This window comes from Rhincodon typus, chromosome 24 (assembly GCF_021869965.1).
Source record: "Rhincodon typus isolate 14 chromosome 24, sRhiTyp1.1, whole genome shotgun sequence".
NCBI lineage: Eukaryota > Metazoa > Chordata > Chondrichthyes > Orectolobiformes > Rhincodontidae > Rhincodon > Rhincodon typus.
Window position 1 is genome coordinate 4107085 of NC_063355.1, and position 17081 is coordinate 4124165.

Here is a 17081-nt window from a genome sequence, read left to right on the forward strand (position 1 = left end):
CAGTATACCATTGCTCTTCCTAATTACTTGCATCCTCATGCTAACCTTTAGTGGCTTTTGAACAAGAGCACCCAACTCCCTTTGGATATTAACACTTCCCAGTCTCTCCCTATTTAGGAAATACTTTGCGCCTCTGTTTTTCCTACCATGATTTTCCACTGCATTGTGGCCTTTTGACTTCAGGCATTTGCACTTGATGAGGCAATACTTGCATGTTAATGTAAGAACTAGATGTGGGTAACTTGGTACTGAAAGATTGAATAAACTGTTACAGCTCCTGGTATATACATATATTATAGACATGGGCACTTCAGTATGTGGGCTAATACGAAGTGTCATGCTTCAAGCAGCCCCAGATAAGATGAAACCTGAGATCTTTATACCCTCAGGTCACATACAATGATGATAGCATATTAAGTGAAACATTATGCATCCTCCTTAAGTATTCCAAACAGATATAGATGGTTGTACATAGCCATGTGATGTAAGGTCTGCTTTTACCTGTTTGTATAATTTTCGATTCAAACTTCAATTTGCTTTGACATTAATTCATTGTATACCTGTTTGGAATGGTACGTGTTATGCCCCTTTACCTTGTTTGCCAACTTGGTTGTCTTCTTGTTGGTTGCTGTCACTCATTAACATTGAACAAACAGCATTGTCAGTTTGTTTCTTCACTGTTCATGATTGATATGTTGTTCATTAAACTGCACTGGCTCCTCCATCGTTCAGAATATAGCACCATAGGTCCAGCATTTATTGCCCGTCCCCAGTTGCCTTCAAGAAGATGTGGCGAGCTGCCTTCTTGAACCCCTGCAGACCATGTGCTACAAGTGGACCCCTAGTATTGTTATGAAGGGAATTCTGGTATTGCCTGTGTAGGATATGGGCTGTTTGTACATCCTGGAAACGTTTGATAGTATCCAAATATTAATGATTGGATTTCTGACTTGCATTTTGCTTTGTGCATAGTTTGGGTAGTTTCTATTTCATCATTCGCTGTGTGCCTCTTTCATTTTCCTCTGTCTTTGAAAAAGAATGTCCTGCATCTCAGAATGATTAGTCAACTGGTTGCTGGTCGAGGTTGTTTGCTTTGCCTTCCAGCAATAACTTGTGCTGGAGATAGTAGTCTCTTCTCTATTAATGCACAGTGCAAATCTTGTTTTGTTACTCAACACTTGTTGATCATTGATTTGATAGAACATACCATTCGTTCTCCTAGACTGAGCAAGGACAGTGGAGTGACGTAGCCTATACCAATAAACTGCAATCTGTGTTAGAACCTATCCAATCCCCATAAGCCAAACGTACTGAAAATAACAGTCAGTTCTCAGCGACGGTTATACTGTCTGCATTGCCAAGTCATTGAATAATTGTGAGTATTTTGAATCATATTGAGACCTTTCCAGCAAAAATGGGACTTGAACCTATATGGGGAAGTAACCTGCCACTAGGATGTAATCATCCCCACTACGATGAATGGATCTGTTGCTACTTTTATCCAAGGAGTCGGTGGAATGTGATCATGTGAATGTAGCATCTCCCTCTGCTGCCGGGGCTGATACATTTGGCATGCCCCACACAAGAGACAAATCATTGGCTGTCCTGATTCATCCCTGGCCAGTATACAGGTCCATGTTCCAGCTTTCAATAGTCATCTATCCCTCATCTAACATGGCCATGATATCCTGGCATATGGCTGAAAATGAGTTGTCATAATATATCCATTTCATCCCCGTACAGCCAAAATGAACAAACGCTCTCAGGTACTTCTTTAGTGCTGTCAGGTCATGTTGGATAATGACCTTTTGCAACTCCTGTAGTTGCTTACCTTTGGCAGTTAACAATTGAAACTGTCCGTGCTGGTTCTGGCCGATGTGTAACAGATAAACCTTTAAAACATCATCTTCAACCTCAGCTAATTCAATTGAGTCACCTCTGGTCTGTTCCATCACAGTGGGTGTGGTTTGAATCTTGTAAATTGTTACTGTGTGGAGATCTATGCATATGGGCATCCTGCCACTGCTGGACTATTGGTAATCTACCAAGTAGAAACTTTTGGAAAGACAAGTTGAGATTGTGTATTGGCATTGCAGTGAGATTGGGCCAGTGCATGGAATTAGTGATTAGTTGCATATGTCAGGTGATCTCATGTAGGCTGTACAATGGGTGTCACTTGCTAGGGTACATTGTGATAGTACGTTGGCACTAGCTCCTGTGTCAATTTTAGCTTTGAGGCTGTATTGGGTTCTACCGTTTCAGGACATGTGATGTTTATGGTTGTAAGACCTACATTGATCACCCCATACTGTCGACATGGAATGTAAGGTTTATGCTGAGAAAAGTTTGGTTGCTTTCCAAAATTGACTTTTTACTCTGTTGACTGTATGCTTCATCGATGTATTTGGGTTGTGCACATTCTTATGACATACCTTGCTGTGTACCACTTTGTTTGTCACCTGTATTTTGTTCTGGGCTCTGGCTTGACCTTTGGAACCAGATTTTCTGAACGTGTGCGCCCAATGCCACTTGGTTCTCCATACTTTGCAGTTGTGAAGGAATGCTGGACAGTTTTTGATAGCTTTTGAATAGGTGCAGCAAATTGTACCTATGACTGATTGATTGATTTTGGTGGCTTAGTGCACTTTTCTGACCATAGCAAGTGTTAGTTGCCCCTATAACATGTCATTGATAGTGACCTACCACTATGTCTTCCCACTTGCGACATCACTCATGTTATGCAGTAATGGTACGGCCTTTCTCTTGCCCGGAATCTCCTCTCGAAAGATGAAGATAAATAAGGTGTAGAGGCAATGCCCAATTCAGTTATCCTCATAATTGTTATTTGGAGAAATCATATCCTGCCCTTTTCAGCATCTTGCAGCAAACTGGTTAATAAACCATTGGGAGTTTCTGTCTGTGAGACGTATGGTGGAGTCACTTGTACCTGGACAATATCTTAGATAACATCTCATCTCGCTCCACTTGTGGGTTGCCCATTGTCACCCTCAGAAAAGTTGGGGCAGAAATTTAGCAGTGGCTCGTCCCACTTGCTACACAATTACAGTTGCATTTTAAAGTGCCATTGACATGTGTGGGAGGCACATGTGATTCTCTGGTGGAGGGGGCGGGTGTGTTTTGTTGGTGTAAGTTTCTGGCAATTAACAAGATTGCAGCTATGAAAAGCTGTCCTGGTCAAAGAAAGAAGCTTCACGTTAAGGTTGCAACATTCCTGACCATAAAGACTGATTGAAAGCATAACACTGGCTCATGTTTTTCAAAATTAATATGCACTTGTAAATACTTCAACTTATAGGTATATTGGTTTCATTTTATTCACTTATGAATCTTCGTTATTTGTCGAGACTAACTTTGAGACCTAAATGTACTGGCGTGCCTCACAGTTGGCACGTACTGATGCTTACTGGGTCTTCAGGACACTTATTTAATCACGCATGTGGATGACAACATTTATTGCCCTTCCCTACTTGCCCCAGAGGAGGTTATGGTGAGCTGCCTAATTAAACTGCTGCAACCCATGTCCGTTAGGGAGGGAATTCCCAGGATTTTGACCCAGTGACGCTGAAGAAACAGTGGTATATTTCCAAGTCAGGATGGTAAGTAGCTTAAAGGGGAACTTGCAGGTGGTGGTCTTTCCACGTATCTGCTGCCCTTGTCCTTATGGATGGAAGTGGTTGTGGATTTGGAAAATGCTGCTTAAGGATCTTTAGTAATTTCTGCAGTACATCTTGTAGATAATACACATTGCTGCTACTGAGCTGTGGTGGTGGAGGAACTGAATGTTTGGATGTGGTGCCAATCAAGCATCCTCGATGGTTTTAAGCTTCTTAAATGTTGTTGGAGCTGCCCATGTCCAGGTAAGTGAGTATTCCATCACACTCCTGACTTTACCCTGGAGGCTCTGAGGCATCATGAGTTATTCATTGCAGGATTCTGACTCTATGACCTGTTCTTGTACTGCAATATTTATATGATTAATCTAATTCAGTTTCTGATCAATGGAAGCTCCCAGGATGTTAATAGTGGGGGGGATTCAGTGACGGTAATGCCATGGAAGTCAAGGAGTGGTAGTTAGATTATCAGCAAACAGTCCCTCCATCATAGGGTCAGGATGGGAATGTCATTGATGAAGATGGTTGGGCGTAAGACACCTAAAGAACTCCTGCAGAAATGACCTCCAACCAACCACAACCATCTTCCAACCAGCAGACAGCTTTCCCATTAATTTCCATTGACTTCAGTTTTGCTCAGGCTCCTTAATGCCACACTTGGTCAGATATGGCCTTGATGTCAAGGGCCGTCACTCTCACCTCATCTCTGGAATTCAGCTCTTCCGTCCATGTTTGGACCAAGGCTGTAATGAGGTCAGAAGCTGAGTGGCCCTGGTGCAACCCTCACTGAGCAGGTTATTGACATCTTCTATTGATGATTGAGAGTAAAGTGATGGGTCAGTAATTGGCACAGTGATACTGCCACACAACACGATGGAGGGTATTCTCAATGTAAAGTTGGGACTGTGCGTTGGTCACTGTCTAACTGAGACTGTCATGGACAAAGACATCTGCGGCTGGCAGATTGGAGAGGATGAGATTAAGTATGTTTCTTCCCCAAAATATTTATTTTTAGTTCCCTCTTTATTGAATGTGCATGTTAATGTACAGTGTTATACTTGCCACTCTGTGGGTTACAGCTGAACTTATAGGCCAAGCTGGACCTCCTGTCTCTCACTGGGGATAATGGAGATGATACAGGTGAATTCAAATGTCCTGGAAGGACTCTGCCAGGCAACACCCACATTTGGCAGACCAACAACGATCTTTAGGCACCTGGTTTTATCTTACCTTTACATGCGCACACTTCCTTCACAATCAAAGTGTTTTAATACACTCTGTCAACTATTAAACTGCTTTATCATTGCTGATCTAGATCTCCCTAGGAGAATGCAGCAATGGATGAAGGAACACAATGGGTCTGGATGTCCTGTCTTTGGAAGCTATTGGCCTACCCACAATTAGTCAATATTCCTGATTACTAAATCAGATCCTACTCTCCAGTATTTGTGACACTTCCTGCCTTTATCTATTTGACAAATGGTTGCTTTGGTAGATCCAAGTTGCTGGCCTGGGTTTCTGGATCCTAACTAAGGGTCTCCCTTTGTCATTTGGTATCTTGGTGTGTAGATGCTGAATGGGGAAATAGACTCCTTTAATGTAGGATTTTGTAATCAGATGATTTGTGTCATGCCATAAAATCATGTTCTCTCCTACATGTACTTAATGTCTTGTAAGTTGTGGTATGCTTTTAGAATTGTATGATTTTGGTAGGTAACATTGACATGTCAGGAATGAACTGGAACTATACCATGTACAAATGATGCAGATGGAGATACCACCTGAAATCATAAGTAAAAATAGCATGCCATCTGTGATTTCTTCTGAATTCAAGGCAACAATAACCTCAGCAAGGTTGAGAATGACAGCCTACACGTTTACTCATTTCTATATTAGCAGCACTGCTGTGTGTGTCAGGCAGAGTTTTATTTTAAATCTGTTATCCTAGAAAACAATGACTATATTTGGTATTTTGGTGATGTTTGTATGTCTAGCTAGTGAAAGTTACAAGGATTGCAGCCCCCAGAGGGTTTGAACCCTCTCTTCCTCTATATCTGGGTTCCCTAGTTGATGCTCTTTCCTTACATTGGTTTGCTGGAAGAAATGACGTGCAGAAATTCACCACTGCCTGGTCTAACACAGTTACAGCAAGCAAAGCTGGTGTAATATTGTGCTTTGCTTTGACACCATCTGTAGAACTACGAACAGCCACAACACTATTTAAAGTATTGAAAAGTGTTTATGCTGATTTTGCAGTTGATGGGACTAACAAGCTCTGTTTATTCTTTGGTTTTTTTTTAGCTGGAGACTGATATTGAAAAGCTTTCAAAGAAGCTGAGCAAGGACAAGCCTTACATAGAGGGCCAAGTTGCAAGGGTTCAGGAGATCCGGAAGATCCTGACTCTGATAGAACGGTAATCCTTCACTTTGGAGTTTGCTATCTGTGATAAGTGTTTTGCCAAGGCAGAAGATCTCAGCCATACTAACTCTACTTCAGCCCTTAAAAGGGAAACAGGCTTAGAGTTTGAGGCACATGTTCCGAACAGAGTCATAGAAACAAATTCAGAATTTGCTTCCAACAGTCTTTACACAATATGGTGAAGAGCAAGCAGCAGTAATGCTTACTGAATTTTATTGATTTAATATCAAACTGGTTCTTCCATTCTACAGTTACAATTAACTGTCTTTAATCATGTAAATGCATTCCAGAATAAAGATTATTGAAGCTTTAAGAATGTCACCTGAATACAAGATGAAGTTTAAACTATTTCTCAAACAGATCATAGGAAGAGAAGGCGGTGATTGGCCTTTTTATTTCTCATCTATACTAGTCACACTGCTTGCCTGCTATTCAGGAAATAGAAAACTTGGTCACCAAATCTCTGAGGTCTTTAGTCCTTGTTATACTCCAATCATAGATTGATTCCATTCCCTCTACTTTACTTTACTGACAGCTCCAAGGAAAGTGCAGATTTTGGATGACCTTAGGTTCCTCACCTTAGTTAAAATTTACCTGTAACCTCACTCCCTCCAATCTCCTTCAGCCCCATAACCACCTTTAACTATTACTTGCGTCAGAACAAACTACTTTATACAGCAACAGTTCTATGTAAAATAAATATCATCACAGCATCCTCCACCTGCCAACTCACTTAACCCAAAAACTCCTCACAGCTTACATTCCATCATTAAGTTCATAGTTTATTTTCTCCTTTCAGTCTGGACTTGTTGGGCTGAAGGGATTCTAAGATCACATTGAGTTCAGGTGTGATTTCAGATCAGATGTGTGGGACTGACTATGTGCAAGTTTTAAAACAAACCCGAAGGAAATCTGAACAATTCTTGTGAAACACTAGAATTTTATTGTATTCATTGGTCACGGTGGCAGCTTTCACTCTTCCACAGGGAAATCAAACTGCAGTGAATATTAAACACTGTTTAAACCAGGTATTCTTGAAGCAACCACACAAAAGAAAAAGACGACAAAAATACAATGACTGGCACAATTAAATTTAAAAAAAAAAAAAAGCTTGTTCCTCATGATTATCTGCAGTTAAGTGATGATCCTTCTCCCTCATACATACATTCACACACTCACACAACCAGAGAAAATCAGGAACGTGGTCTCAAATTCCAAAAAGACATTTCAGAGAGCTTGCTATGGCTACAGCTTCAGGGCTTCAACAGATAAATAGACAAAAACCCTCAGAACACAGCGTGGGATCAGAGAAAGCCAGAACTTAACACATCTTGTTCTCACTTATGGACATGGTAATGCTTTGCTGTGGAACAAAGTGCCCAACGAAGTTAGCAACAAAATAAGAATTTACCTATGTTCTCTACCATCCTCCTGCAAAGGCACCTCCCTCAGAGCTTGAGTACAAGATATGCATTAAAAGTAATGGACAGAATGGGAGATAAAATTTCTTCAACTGTTCCATTACATAGACATAATTACAGAATCAGTGAACTTGGAGAAAATATAAACTCATTTGCATCATTCAGATATTCTCAGACCCCAGACAGCAGCCAGTTCTACACAGTATTCAGTGACTTGTTTTACATCTTGCACCAGACTTTATTTTCCATTTCCTCACTTGTGAATCAGTATTAGAGTTAAAAGCTGAAACCAAAATGTAGTAACCCAAGAACTAGCACTTCACCCCTCAGTTCTAGAAAAACACACCACATCGATCAAAAAAAAACAGATGAGCTGCATTAAGTTTTGGTATAGTCATTAAATTTATTTTCTCTGAGATGTAATTTGATGAGAAACTGCATTGATTTTTTTTAGTATATAAAAATACTGCAATAACTACAAGTTAGAATGACCCACTGGTTCAGCTGCATGGAGTTATTCAGCAAATACTCGAGCATCCCCAGTTCCTGCACAAGTTGATCGGAATCCCCTGCCACTGCCAAAGAGACCAGGGCCCTCAAACTCAGCCCATCTTTCAAAGTCCCATTAATCCTGGTCACCTGCCAGGTTCTCCCCTTGCACGGAGAGATTACGGCACTGCATACGCTCTGAAAGTTCTATTGAGTTGGGTCGGTACACCTTTCAGGAGAATCCATTATGGTAGAGCTGGTCCCTCAGATGGAGGCAATGAGAGATGCTTCTGCAGTAATGATGAGAGGAGGAGGAGCGAGAATTAAAACCGCATTTCAGTTATGGCCATTTTTCACCATTCTTTAGTCCAACCTCACTCCTCAGTGCTCCAATCCAATTTGAGATGTCATCGATGGGAATTGTATTATATGGAGCCCAGGGCCTCACCAAACCTGATCTTCTGTCCAGGTTTAAGGTTAAAGGTAAAGTCTTTTGGTGCCTCGAAGATGAGAACGATGGTGGAGCCCAGGTTAAACTCTCCGAGGTGCTCGCCCTTCCTCATGTTAATCCCTTTGTTGTTGTTTGCGGCAAAACTGAAGTCATTGTAAGAGCCCTTCATGTAGCGGGGACTGTTGGTATGCAGGTCCTTCACAAGATAAATGAGACAGTGAACATTCTCTTCTCCAGCAATCCTTAATAGTGTGTGACAACCAAACATTAATAAATACTGCATTTTCATCCCAGTCCCAAATCTACTTCAGTCTACAACAGTGTCTCCCAAACTTTGTCCCAGTGATCCAATTTCCACATGTGAAAATTGCCTTGATTGCTCATCAAAAATGGGAAGGCGAGGAATGCTGTGGGGGACGAGGCCAGGCGGGAGGCAAAGTGTCAAATTTTAAAGCAATTTTAACAAGCTACCTTTTTATTGCTTTGTTTGAGAACAGGCCTCAAAAGGTCAAGTCAGTAAAGTTACACCCACCATTAAAACAACATATGGATTTAAAAGATTTAGACAATACCTCAGGGCTTTTTACACTTGGTCTGAGTTCCCCAACAGCAATGACTGTCTCTGAGCTCATGTCCCACAGATTTACCCTGTGGCCTTGGAGAAGGGTAGAGGGGCCCTCAGTTTAGAAAGCCCTGGCCGAGGCAGTAAGCCGTGACCAGTCACTATTCTCCAGAATTTTACAGCAGAGCTCAAGAGAGGCTCAACACGAGAGCCTAAAGCAGCCACAGTGGGTCAGCAGATCACACAAGGTGCCCAATTTTCCTTCCACTAAAAATGTACTCCCTCACCTCCAACTTCTGCTTTCTGCAATTACCCATCCCCTACTCCTCAGATTTGATTTCCAGGATGAACAGATCTGCCCATGGAAAAGTGCTGACTAAATACAAACTAAACACACAACTGTCCGAGTGAACAAATAGGGGGAATGAATTAGGAACAATGTAAACAAATAGGCAAAGAGATGGTATCGAGGACTCAGCTGAAATAGGTAAGCAATACTAGAATAGCACGACAAACTAATTCTCTAATTCATTACAATATTAAATGAACATTTTCACAAGCCAACAATAACAATCAATAAGGTCTTATCAAACTTCTGAAGCTGGTAATAACAAGAACAGGAACCCTGCATGTCATAAAGATTATGATAACACAGTGTGATGTGGATGAACACAGCAGGCCAGGCAGCATCAGAGGAGCAGGAAAGCTGACGTTTTGGCTCGGGACCCTTCTTCAGAAATGGGGGAGGGGAAGGGATGGTGATAGCAGATAGATAGTGGAGCGGTAGGTGGGAGAGAAGATGGACAGGGATGGTGGAGGGGGGGGGGGGAGGAGGCTGGTCTTGGGATGAAGTGGGGGGTGGGGAAATTTTGAAGCTAGTAAAGTCCACATTGAGACCATCGGGTTGTAGGCTCCCACGGCAGAATATGAATGCTGCTCCTCCAGTTTCCGGATGGTCTAGTTGTGACAGTGGAGGCGGGCCAGGATGGACATGTCGTCCAGGGAGTGGGAGGGAGAGTTGAAGTGGTTCGTGACTGGGAGGTGTTGTCGTTTGTCGGGAACTAAGTGTAGCTGTTCCACAAAGCCAAGCCTCCGCTTGGTCTCCTTGATGTAGAGGAGGCCACATTGGGAACAGCGGATACAACAGACCACATTAGTGGACGTGCATGTGAACATCTGTTTAATGTGGAAGGTTTTCTTGGGGCCTGGGATGGAGGTGAGAGGGGAGGTGTAAGGGGAGGTGTAGGGGCAGGTGTAGCACTTCCTGCGGTTGCAGGGAAAGGTGCCGGGGGTGGTGGGGCTAGTGGAGCAGACGAGGGAGTCACGGAGAGCGCGGTCCCTCCGGAAGGCAGATAGGGTTGGGGAGGGAAATATATCCTTTGTAGTGGGGTCAGATTGCAGGTGGTGGAAGTGGCAGAGAATGATGTGTTGAATCCAGAGGTTAATGGGGTCATACGTGAGGACAAGGGGAATTCTGTCTTTGTTTTTATTCCGGGGAGGGTGAGGCGTTGGAAATGCAAGAGATGCGGTTGAGGGCGTTTTTCAAACTAAAACGAGCTATTGAATAGATGAGCTGCAGTGGGTGCATTAACTGTACTGGAGTAATGAGTTAAGTGGCTCATTGTTTCTTTAGGCTGAGGAGTGACCTTATAGAGGTTTATAAAATCATGAGGGGCACGGATATGGTAAATAAATAAGGCTTTTTCCCCAGTGTGGGCAAGTCTAAAACTAGAGGGCTATAGGCTAAGGTGCGAGGGGAAAAGGTTTAAAAGGGACCTAAGAGGCAACATTTTCACGGAGGGTGGAATGTATATGGAATGAGCTGCCAGAGGAAGTGGTGGAGGCTGGTACAATTACAACATTTAAAAGGCATCTGGATGGGTACATGAATAGGAAGGGTTTAGTGGGATATGGGCCAAATGGGACTAGATTTATTTAGAATAACTGGTCAGCATGGATGAGTTGGACCAAAGAGTCGGTTTCCACACCGTATATCTCTATGACTCTAAGTAGTTTCTCTGACAACATTAGTGATGAATATTTCATTACTAAACCACAGAAGCAGAAAGCCCCAAGTTTATTAAGACATTCATTGTGTCAAAGTCATAATTACTGCACAGAAATTGCTGGAAAAATTCAGCAGGTCTGGCATCTATGGAGAGAAAGCAGATTTAACATTTCAGGTCCAATGAAGTTCTGAAGAAGGGTCACTAGACCCGAAAAGTTAACTCTGCTTTCTCTCCGTAGATGCTGCCAGGCCTGCTGAGTTTTTCCAGCAATTTCTGTCTTTGTTTCTAATTTCCAGCATCTGCAGTTCTTTGGGTTTTTTTTCATAATTTATGGGACTCATTTAATATACTAATCTCCTCTGTCCAAACCAATATTTCAGGAAATGAAGACAGAGTGATTTGGTCTGACTGGGGCAGTGTAAGCTACTGTATAGTTCCAGTGATTCCCTAGTGATCAGGTTAAGCAGAAGCTCAAAACTTCAATGAAGTTGTGCAGAGAAGGAGCAAGTGGGAGACAGTGGTCAGGGAGCTAATGGTTACTCCCACAGGACCAGAAATACTTGCTCATTTCAATTTAATTGATACCATACACTTTAGAAAGTCTTTGTTGCAAGAATGATATGAAAATGAATTTCCCAATGTATAGAGCATTAATTTATATCTATAAATGGGCCAAGGGGTTTTAAACCTGCTTGACCTTACTCTCTCCTGAACACGCATACATTATTAATCTCTTCATGTACATCAGTTTTCCCCTCACCATCAGACCAGTTCTTAATTTAAAGTGCTTCCCAATTATTTAAGTGCAACTCTAATTATGAGAATGCACCCACAGCAGCAGCTGTACAGTGTGTGCAGTACCATGCAGAAAATCCCAGACTGCGATAGATCACAAGCGCTATAGCCTTCCTTTCCTCCATATATCTGCTGTACTTACACTGTCAAAATAAATGCGAATCGATCCAACGTTTGTGGCACCGACAGCAGTGAGTGAGAAGAAGCCGTGTATCCACTCTCCAGCCAGGACCACACGTTCATTGTGGCAGAACAGCTCCTTAATCCAACGAGCTACACCAGGATTAACTGACATAAGGGAGCCTGAGTACACACAAGGGGACACATCAGAACAATCCTCTCACGTACAAACTGCAGATACTAAAGGACCTTTTCGCTGTCATCTTAAATATATAAGCATTGCTTTAGCTTTGGCATAACTTACAACATGACAATTCACTGACAGCCAATCATACAACAACCATGTTACTGATGCACCACCATCAGTCCCTTTCAACTGGGGCTGATAAGAAATGGCTGGCAAATTAGAATATGCAATATTAGCATTAATATTCAATGAAATAACACATTGAAATAACACCGGAGGCCAGTTGGTGCCATCATATTCTTCCTGTTTTCCCCACAGACTGTAAACTTCTTCCTTTTTTAAGTATTCTTTTAATTTCCTTTGGCCAGTTATAATTGAATCTTCTATCCTTTCAGGCGGTACGTTTCCGATCATAACTTGCTACATTAAAAGTTTTGAATCACCCCTCTGGTTCTTTTCCCAGTGTTTGTAAAGCTGTTACTAACCCTCTCATCAGTAAGAAACAGTACTTTATTTATTTTCACCAATTAAACCACTCAGTTTGAACACCCCTATGAAATTGCCCCCCCAGAACAGTCACAGCTTCTCCGCTCTTTTCACACAACCACATACCACTAAACCTGCTGTCATTCCCAAACTAAAATGCTCCACAATATTTCCTGGGTTTTGGGATGACCAAGAGAAGATCAGGAGATATTTTTAGCCCAGTGTCTCTCCTCCTTTCGCTGTGCCAGATTTAGATACAGAATCTGGTAAGCGAGCTGATGCCTTGTGAGCCGACGATCAGCTGCAGCAGCTCCATGAATCCTATTTAAAGATTATGTAATAAAAAGCACCCTGCAGACTGCTGTGAACCTGCACAGAAATTTATTGCTGCAGCTTTCTGACTTTGCATAACATTGAGTGAAGTGGCCCATGCGATTTCATCAACTTCGAGAAAGGAACAATCTTTGGATGCTGCATTCATACCAGGATGGGTTTGGGAACACCTGGAGAGTTTATTTCCATCAGACAGTGGTTACCTGCCACAGTGCAATGCTGAGCTCAGCTGAGGGACCTCTGATTTATAACAGGTCCCACAACAATGGAGGTGGCTCTCCAAAAAATCTTCAGAAGGCTCCAATTTTCCTCATCAACAAGACACGAGGGGCTGAAAGGCTACCCCTCTCTTGCATTCCACAAGCCTCTTCCTCATATTATCTTAGATAGATCCAGAATCCCATAACAGGTACAAGGTGTATGCAGGGAACTCAAAACTATTTACAAGTCAACCAGACTCCTACTGTGGAACCAAAAGGAGTAAGGAGACACAATGACATACAAAACTGACCACATTCAGTTCTGTCAGTGAATATCTCGAGTTTGATGTAAATTTCATAACACATTCAAATTTACAGTCTAAGGCAGACAAGAGCAAGTCAGAGAACAAGGTAACTCTGAAGAATTAAACTGCATTTATTTCAATGCAAGTAGTCTTACGGGTAAGGTTGATGAACTCAGGGTACGTATGGGAACGTGGGACTGGGATGTCATAGGAATTACAGAAACTTAGCTGAGGGATGGACAAGACTGGCAACTCAATGTTCCAAGTTTTAGGTGGTAGAAAGGGGGGCAAGAGAGGAGGGGAGCGGCACTTTTGATTAAGGAAAACATTACTACTTAATTAGAGAGGATATTTCTGAGGGATCGTCCAGTGGAACTATATGGTTACAAATTAGAAATAAGAAAGGGATGACCACCTTGATAGGATTGTCCTATAGGCCCCCCAATAGTCAGAGGAAAATTGTGGAGCAAATACGTAGAGAGAGATCTCAAATATATGTAAGAATAATAGGGTTGTAATAGTAAGGGATGTTAATTTTCCAACCATTAACTTGGACTGCCATTGTGTTAAAGGTTTCAATGGTGGGGAATTTGTTAAAAACATTCTGGAAGACATTTAATCAATATGTAAATATACCTACGAGCTAAACTTGACCTTGTCTTGAGAAATAAGGCAGGGCAAGTGACTGAAGTGTTAGCAGGGAAACACTTTGGGACTTGTGATCATTTTTCTATTAGTTTTAAAATAGTTATGGAAAAGAGTAAGCCTTCCATAAAAGTTAAAGTTCTTAATTAGAGTAAAGCAAATTTTAATGGTATGAAGCAAGAACTTTCAAAAGTCGATTAGAGTACACTGTTCTCAGGTAAAGGGACGACTGACAAGTGGGAGGCTTTCAAAAGTGTGATAATGAGAGTTGAGGCATTATGTTCCTTTAGAGTGAAGGCTAAGACTGGTAAGAGTAGGGAACAATGGATGAATAACGATATTGAGGTTCTAGTCAAGAATAAAAAAATCGTAAATTAGATATAGATGACTGGGATCAAATGAATTTCTTGAAGAGTATAAAGGTTGTAGGGGCATTCTTAAGAGGGAAATGACTGGGGCAAAGAGAGGATATGAGACAGCCTTGGCAGATTAGGTTAAGCATAATCCAAAGAGATTCTACCAGTACATTAAGAAAGTGAGTACTAGAGAGAGAACAGGGCCCCTTAAAGATCAATGAGATAATCTTTGTGTTGAACCTCAGGAGATAGGAGAGATACTAAATGAATATTTTATGTCAGTTTTTATTATGAAAAAGACACGGAGGCTCGAAAACTCAGGGAAATAAATATTGATATTTTGAAAACAGTTCACGTTACAGAAGAGGTGCTGGAGGTCTCAGAAAACAAAGATGGATAAATTTCTGGGACTTGATCGAGCCCAGGACATTGTGGGAAGTTAGGGAAAAAAAATTGTGGCGCCTCTAGCAGAAATATTTTTCTCATCTACAATCCCAGGTAAGGTGCTGGAGGACTGGAGGGTGGCTAAAGTTGTGCCTTTATTTAAGAAAGGCTGTAAGAAGCCTGGGAACTACAGGCCTGTGAGCCTGAGATCGGTGGTGGGTAAATTGTAGGAAGTGATTCTGAAAGATAGGATTGACAGGCATTTGAAGAGACAAGAACTGATTAGGGATAGTCAGCATGGCTTTGTGCATAGGAAATAGTGTCTCACAAACTTGACTGAATTTTTTAAGGAAGTAACAAAAAAGACCAATGAGGGCAGAGCAGCAGACGTTGTTTACTTGTACTTTAGCAAAGCCTTTGATAAGGTTCCGCATGGTAGACTAATTAATAAAGTTTGATCACATTGGATTCAGGATGAGCTTGCCAACTCAATACAAAATTGGCTGAACAGTAGGAGACAGAGGATGATGGTGGAGGGTTGCTTTTGGACTAGAGGCCTGTGATCAGTGGTGTTCCATAGGGATTGGTACTGGGTCCACTTTTGTCATTTGTAGAAATAATTTGATGAGACTATTGGAGGCATGGTTAGTAAGTTTGCAGATGACACAAATTAGTGGTATAGTGGACAGTGAAGAAGGTTATCTAAGATTGCAAAGAGATCTTGATCAATTGTGTCAATGGGCTGAGGAGTGGCAGATGGAGTTTAATTTGGATAAATGTGAGGTATTGCATTTTAGTAAATCAAACAAGGGCAGGACTTATACAATTAATGGTAGGGCCCTGGGAAGTGTTGTAGAACAGAGACCTAGGGGGTCAGGTACATAGTTCTTTGAAATTTGTCTCACAGGTAGAATGCAGTTCACAGTTAAGAATGCGTTTAGCACACTTGCCTTCATTGCTCAGACCACATGGTACAGGAGAGTTGGGCGTCATGCTGAGGTTGTACAGGACATTGGTGAGGTCTTTTCCAGAGTAGTGTACACAGTTCTGGTCACCCTTCTATAGGAAGGATATTATTAAATTGGAGAGAGTTCAGAAATATTTACCAGGATGTTGCAGAGAATAGAGGAGTTGAGGCATAAAAATAGACTAGAAAATCTGGGACTTTTTCCACTGGAACGTAGGAGGTTGAGGGATGACCTTATAGAAGTTTATAAAGTAATGAGAGGTATAGATAAAGGTGAATAGCAAAGGGACCTTTCCCTAGAGTGGGGGAGTTGAAAGCTACAGGGCATATTTTTAAAGTGAAAGAGGTAAGGACATGAGGGGCAACATTTTTAGACAGTGTATGGTTCATGTGTGGAATGAACTGTCAGAAGTAGTGGTGGATGTAGATAGTTACATTTAAAAGACATTTGGATAGGTACATGAATAGGAAAGGTTGAGAGGAGTATGGGCCAAGTGCAGGCAAGTGGGACTATTTTGGTTTGGGAACATGGTCAGCGTGGACAGGTTGGACTGATGGGCCAGTTTCCGTGCTGTATGATTCTATGACTATGGATTAAAACAGTCACATGGGAAGTATACATCGAGTGGATTAAAACTGGGATCTGTTTTTTGGCAAAAACTAGATTTCTGTTATTCAGACCTGGCCGTAGCTATTTAGGTTTAGCCCGGAAGCAGGACTGTGTAAACTTTGGGAACGTGCTTAAGACACTGAGTGACTAGAGTAGCCTATCGATCAGAAAAGACAGGATTCGAGGCTAGTGTCGGTGTTGCCATTAGTTAACTGGCTCATAGGCTATCATCAAATCCAGATCTCCAACATCAGTAAGACATTTCTTATCCCTTGCTGTTACCCAGCACCCATGCTAAAATCATGCCGTTTTAGAAAATGGAGAAGGACACAGAGGAGGAACCAGCTGAGCCAGGTACTGGCACAGTTATAGTTCCACAATATATAGTTGGTGCCATTCATAGCTGTGCAGAAAGAAAACTAGCAAAGGGGAGCCATCAACTTGGGTAAGAATACACAGGAGTTCCTGGTGCAGACTTATTAGCTCTAGATCTGGAACCAACAGCGGGAGAGGGTAGAAATTTTCTTTTAAGGAAATCTGACCTTTTACTTGGTAAACCAACATATATTCTGACTGCCCTTTTCTCTACGGGTAATAACATTAACAGCTACATGAATACATTGGCAAAGAAGCTGGATGATGGAAAAGTGGACTGAGGTTCAATCTCCTGGGTTATCTGCAGGTCAGCTGTTACAGGACAGACTCATCAC

At 41.8% G+C, this 17081-nt stretch overlaps 2 protein-coding genes across 7 annotated transcripts in view; one reads left to right on the forward strand and one right to left on the reverse strand.

Moving 5' to 3' along the window:
- The window catches only part of sfi1 (SFI1 centrin binding protein), a 74457-nt gene extending 68090 nt beyond the window's left edge, over positions 1–6367 (forward strand). The window contains exon 22 of the mRNA XM_048611346.1: positions 5934–6367. Within this exon, the coding sequence (XP_048467303.1) occupies positions 5934–6050 (117 nt within the window). The 3' untranslated portion in view covers positions 6051–6367. The remainder of the gene's footprint in view (positions 1–5933) is intronic.
- A 1488-nt stretch (positions 6368–7855) lies between these two features.
- pisd (phosphatidylserine decarboxylase) overlaps positions 7856–17081 on the reverse strand; it is a 107030-nt gene continuing 97804 nt past the window's right edge. For all 6 annotated transcript variants that reach the window (XM_048611351.1, XM_048611350.1, XM_048611348.1 and 3 more), the window contains exons 7-8: positions 11921–12081; positions 7856–8608 (exon numbers count right to left, since the gene is read on the reverse strand). In XM_048611351.1, the coding sequence (XP_048467308.1) occupies positions 8387–8608; positions 11921–12081 (383 nt within the window). In that variant the 3' untranslated portion in view covers positions 7856–8386. The remainder of the gene's footprint in view (positions 8609–11920; positions 12082–17081) is intronic.